The sequence below is a fragment of the Lotus japonicus genome, chromosome 5 (genome assembly GCF_012489685.1).
Source record: "Lotus japonicus ecotype B-129 chromosome 5, LjGifu_v1.2".
Lineage (NCBI taxonomy): Eukaryota > Viridiplantae > Streptophyta > Magnoliopsida > Fabales > Fabaceae > Lotus > Lotus japonicus.
Window position 1 is genome coordinate 10,619,934 of NC_080045.1, and position 6,051 is coordinate 10,625,984.

The window sequence follows — 6,051 nt, forward strand, 5'->3', positions numbered from 1 at the left end:
GGGCTTCATTGTAATTTGCATTTCAGTTTTTTTAAATTAATTTTAAAAATATAATGTCCTCAAAGCCACGTTCTGTCATTCACCAAAAAACAAAGCCACGTTTTTTTTTTCTTTCTTCCCTAAAGTTACATTCTTACATTCTGTTAACGTAATATGATATTGCTTGCTGAGTTAAAAAAAAATATGATATTGCTTGCTGGGATTGAGAGAAGAGTGAAGGAGAGCGAGAAATTTTAAGCTATTGAATTAATGTTGCAGAGGGTTTTTTTTTTTTTTTTTTTTTTAAAGAGTTGCAGAGGTAAAAGACGGAGGAGAGGAGGAGAGAAGAAAGAGAAAAAACTCAAAAAAAAAACTACTTTAATTTGAAATTAATGAGAGATTATGAGGAGAGAGAAATTGTTAATTTTAAAATTGAAATAAAATTGAATTACATGAATAGCCCTGAAGTTAGTTATCTTTAAGAACAAATTGGGGAGTTTTTTGTCCAACAAAAAAGGTGTTGCATGTTAACTTACCCCTTCTAAAAAACAAGTGGGAGTAAGTTAACAAACCCCTATATATATGGCTACGCACACGCACACACATAACTATATGTGTGCATAGATAAAATGCTCATAAAAACATATGTATTGAATTAACGAGAATGTGCATTGGAAAATAAAAGAAAAATAATAAAATTTAAAAGCACCGTCCAAAATGATCAATTAGCATGTGAGAAAAAGTAAGATAAGTGGTAAAATTTTTGGCAACCACACATTTTACTACATTAGATAAGATCAAGAAGAATTCTACACATGTAATAAATAAATAAATTTGGAAGAAGATTTGTATGACGTAAGAAAGATTTGTTTTCCTCTTATGGTAGACATGAAGAAGCTCTATAAATAGGCTTCAATTCATCCTTGTCATTCGCAGAGAATTTTTCCACAAAGGAAGAATACTAGGTATGTTGAGAGTGAGATACTGAGAGTGTGGGTTAAGAGTTTGAGATTCCATCCTCTCAAAGAGAAGACTTCGCAACTGAAGTAGGGGGAGTTCATTTTTATCTTAAAATTATGAGAAAATAGTAGTAATATAAATTTGATGAATCAATAAACTCTTATAGTAAGAGTTTGTTAATTTATTCCCTTGAGTTCCCTAGCTCAAGAGCAAGTTAAGCCATTTTAGATATTTATCTTCTTTCATTTTTTATATCTAAGAATGTGTGTGTTTTCAAATGAAATTTGGTTTACTACATTACACATCATACCCAATGTGAAGGGTATCATTTCCTCTTATGCGCATGTTTCTACTACTGAAAAATCACAAAAAAAAAAATTAGCTTTTTGACACCAACGTGTTTTCAGATTTGCTTCTTTGACTAGTTAAAATTAATAATTAAACCATTTTTTTCTAGTCTTCGCGTTTCTGAAATCTTACGTGGTTGCATTCCTTTCAAGCTTTTATTTAACTTGCAGTAGCTATGTTTTGTAAAAGAAAGTTTCCTAAAATTTAAAGTAACATCTTCAAATTAACAAGAAGGATTTGATGTATATGTATAACATAAATTGTTGGGCGTTTTATCTCAGGTTTTTTTGGGATAGTGTTTTGATGTTAAGTGATTATTTTTTGTTATACTAATCAACTTTTCTTGCTCTGTACACTTTTGAGCTTTGTTCCCAAAGCTTTTGCCTAATATATCTTAAAGCTTTCTAAAATATATAAATAAATTACACTATATATATATTAAGAACTTTGGCGCTCAAGGGTCGGTGCTTCACATGGAGCTCCTTGCAATCTGTCGTGGCTTGGAACTCGCTTGGAATCTTGGTCATCGTCGGGTTCAGTGTACCTCGGATTCGTTGCTCGCTGTCAATTTGATTCTTCGGCCTCCCTCTCATTTTCATGTTGAGGCTGTGCTTGTCCATTCCATCCTGGACCTGCTTCGGCGAGATTGGGTGGTCCAAGTTGCTCATGTCTTACGTGAGGGGAATGCTTGTGCGGATTTTTTGGCAAAAGCGGGAGCAGCTCAGGAGCGTGATTTCCTCCTCCTCCAGGATCCCCCTCCTGGAATGGAGTATTTACTTATGGCAGACTCTATGGGGTTTGTGACAGTTAGGCAGTAGGGGGTTGTTGGTTTTTGTTTTTTTCTTTTCCTCTCTTTGTTGTTAAGCATCAAAAAAAAAGTACCTAACTATTTAAGTCTCAAGACTACTAAATTCTAATTTTTTTACCGTTAAATTTTTCAGTGTAAAGTTTATAGATTAGCCTTAATTATTCTCCAGAATTTTTTGGATTTATGTGGCAAACCTGTTGGTTTTTTTCTTAATTCGTTACCCTATAACTCAATAGAGAAAATAAATACACCATTAAATTGTGAGAATGACTAGTTATTTATTTGAGGAATTGTTAATTAAACATGACAACAATATGATTAAATTATGTACATATATATAACTCGTACGATAACCCGTACGCTGCACGGAATTTTATGTTGAATTTTTTTAATAAATAAATTAGTTTTTTATATATGTAGTTTTTAAATTATAAATAAGTCAACCGTTTAATAATATATGAAGAAAAAGTAGAATAAATAAATGAAATTGTGTTATATACGTCAAACATTTCCAAAAACTCCCTTAAACACTATATTTAAAGTGGTGGTATGTTGTTTGCTCGACTCATCGAGTATACAAAGTTTAAGACCATTTCTTGAGCGTACTCTTGAGAGAGCTACATATAACTGACCATAAGTGAAGACAGAACTCGAAAGGAAGAGCCTAACCTGAGATAATGTTTGTCCTTGACCTTTATTTATGGTCATCGCAAAGCATACTGCAATTTGAAACTGTCTTCTTATGAATTTAATTGCAAATTTGGAATCAGAAGGAACCAAGTCCATTATTAAAATGTGCATTTTTTCATTAGCATTTGTTCCTGTGATAACAGTTGCACCAATAACACGTTCACCAAGTTCATCCACAATTAACCTGGTTTCATTGCATAAACCTACTGCTTGGTCTATATTTCTCAAAAGCATGATTTAAGTACCAACTTTCAATAATAATTTGTGGTTTGGAATTCCTGAACTTTTAGTGTCAATCAAAAATTCTGTGTTAACCCATCACCTCGGATTTCAGAATTCTCATCAGATCGCAAGGTAGAGTCGAAGCTCAGATATTCATGTTCTGGTGCAGCTATCATGTCAAGCATGTAAGTGTTTATCATTTCAACAACCTCTAGTGTAGGGGTCAATTTTGCTCTATCTTGAAAGAATTGCGGGTCTTTCATTTTGTTCGTAAGGTCAGGAACTCGTGCAATGCATGAAGTATAATTCTGAATATATTAAAATTTATTTTTAATATATGGATTTTTTTTTATATAGATGATAAATAAACACAAATATAATTGTATGTTTAATTAATATGAATATGATATAAAAATTGAATATATAATTAATTGCATGATTTTTTTTTTCGTTTTTCCCATATCTAAATAATTCTACACAATTTATAACATATAAAAGATGTGATATTTTTTGGTACATCGGACTGATAAATTGCACCATCCAGTAATTGATCTTTCGACCTCTCCCACTCAACCCATAAAATTATAATAAAATTTGCTCATTTCTTATTTTTAATTGAAAATATTTTAATGTAAACGTTCCATCGGATTCTATATTCACAATCAAATTACAATGTTTTTGTATCTCTACTCCTAAAAATATTTAAAAAGTATAGAAAAAGTTTAAAAATTATATTAAAACATTTTCTATTAGTTTCATCTTGAAGGTATTTTTATGCTAAATGTTTCTCATTGTATGAGCTTTTTGATATATAACCTAAATATCAATAAATATAGACTATATATTTTACATCCCCGTGTGACAAATTGTTCTCTCTCTCTCTCTCTCTCTCTCTCTCTCTCTCTCTCTCTCTCTCTCTCTCTCTCTCTCTCTCTCTCTCTCTCTCTCTCTCTCTCTCTCTCTCTTTTATATATTTATTTCTAAACTTATAAAAAAAAATTACATTAAATTTTTTTATTATTATTTTTACTTGAAATATTTTAATGTAAACGTTCTTTCCCGTGGAATCCCTATTTTCAATGCATTAATAAATCTACTCTTAAGATTATTTCAAAAGTATGAAAAAGGTAGTTGTTATTATTTTCCAATTGAAACGCTTGTATTATTAGCTGGCACAATTTAATTCCCGTGAGAGCTCTATATTCACAATCAAATTAAAATGCTTATGTATATTTACTCTTAAATCATTTAAAAAGTATGAGAAAAGTACTAAATTTTTTATAAAACATTTTCTATTGGTTTCAACTTGAAATCATTTTCATGTAAAATGTTTCTCATGTAGGAGCTTTTTACTATATAATTAATAAATATAGACTAAATATGTTTATTTTTCTGTAATTCTCCGTGACAGCCTTATATTCACAATCAAATTATAATGCTTATGTATATCTACTCTTAAATAATTTAAAAACTATGGGAAAAGTACTAAAATTAAAACAAAACATTTTCTATTAGTTTCAACATAAAAGAATTTTAATGCAAAATGTTCCTCCCTGTATGGGTTTTTTAATATGCAACTTAAAAAAAAATATAAGCAATATATGTTCATTTATTCCAATTCTTGACAAAATTTCATATTTTTATATATATTTACCTTTAAAATTATGAAAAAAAATTAAAATTCTAACAAAATTTATTGTTTGTTATTTTCAACTTGGAAATATTTTGATATAAATGTTTTTCCCTGTTAAGTCTCTATTTCGACAATTAAATTAAAGTATTTCTATAAAAGTAATAAAATTATACTAAAACATTTTCTATTAGTTTCAACTTGAAATTATTTTCATGCAAAATGTTCCTCCCCATAAGAATTTTTTACAATGTAACTTAAACATAAAAAATATTGACGATATATGTTAATTTATTCTAATCCGCATATCATAAATTCTTAGTATCAAAATTTTGTATTTTTATATACATATTTACTTTTAAACTTATGAAAAAAAAATATAAATCTATATTAAAATGCTCTCAAAATTGATCATATGTTATATTAGGTAGTAGTTAATAAATTCCCTGAGATAAGTGAGAGTAGTTGACTTTATTCAATGAGTTGACATTTCTTTTTTTTTGTTTATTCCAGAGTTTAAAATGATGATATAAGTCTTAATTCTACGTTCAAAAAATTTGCAATTACAAAGGGTCTTGCCCACATTTTTTTTTTGTATAAACATCCGGTACCCGCTCACCCTTTGGGTCTTGCCCTTAAATTTACAAAAAAAAATTTCAAACAAATTTTTTTAAAACAAATCAAAATATTCGTTAATGATAACAACCTTTACCATTAACATAGCATCGAGTTTTGTAAAAAATTTAATCCCATTTTGTTTTCAAAAGATTGACTTGCTAAAAAATTAGTTATACTAAATAATTAAGTGTGTTCAACTTCATTCCCCGTGAAGAATAATGAGAGAACAATAATATATATTCAGTAAAAAAAACCAACACTTATTATATTTCTACCATTTAGATGTCCATTGGTTTCATTACATGATTTAGAAGAGTGACAAATAATGAAAAGAACAATAATATATTTCAATAAAAAAACCAACACTGATTATATTTCCACTGTCTAGGTGTCCATTTGTCTCAACCAAGGCATAATGGTGTGATTCTTCGAGAGAAATTTCTAAACATAAGGGCAGAAGCATGGAGTAGTGGCATAAGAGCCTTATTTTCACTTATTAGAATACACTGTAAATTTTGTATGTTGTTTCTAATTTTGGTAATTCTAGAAAATTTGAGTTCCTCCTTTCTATTCCATCATGAACAATAATCACAATATTTTCCGCCAGTGCACTATCTTTGTCCCTGGAGCTTTTCTTGCAAAGAGGAAACTGAAGCACATGCAGAACATGTGTGAATAACCTAGAACTCAAAGGATAATTTAGTCTACCATCAAGATTCAGAAATATAAAAAAAAAAAACTTAAATGAAACCATAAAAGTGTAACAATGAATCATGTAATGTAAGAATGAGCAAGT

General features: G+C 29.3%; 1 protein-coding gene across 1 annotated transcript; it reads left to right on the forward strand.

The window, feature by feature from the left end:
* The first annotated feature begins 1,760 nt into the window (after nt 1-1,760).
* LOC130719064 (uncharacterized) lies at nt 1,761-2,105 on the forward strand. The gene has a single exon (XM_057569710.1). The coding sequence runs from the start codon at nt 1,761-1,763 to the stop codon at nt 2,103-2,105; it is 345 nt and encodes a 114-aa protein (XP_057425693.1).
* Nucleotides 2,106-6,051: the final 3,946 nt, after the last annotated feature.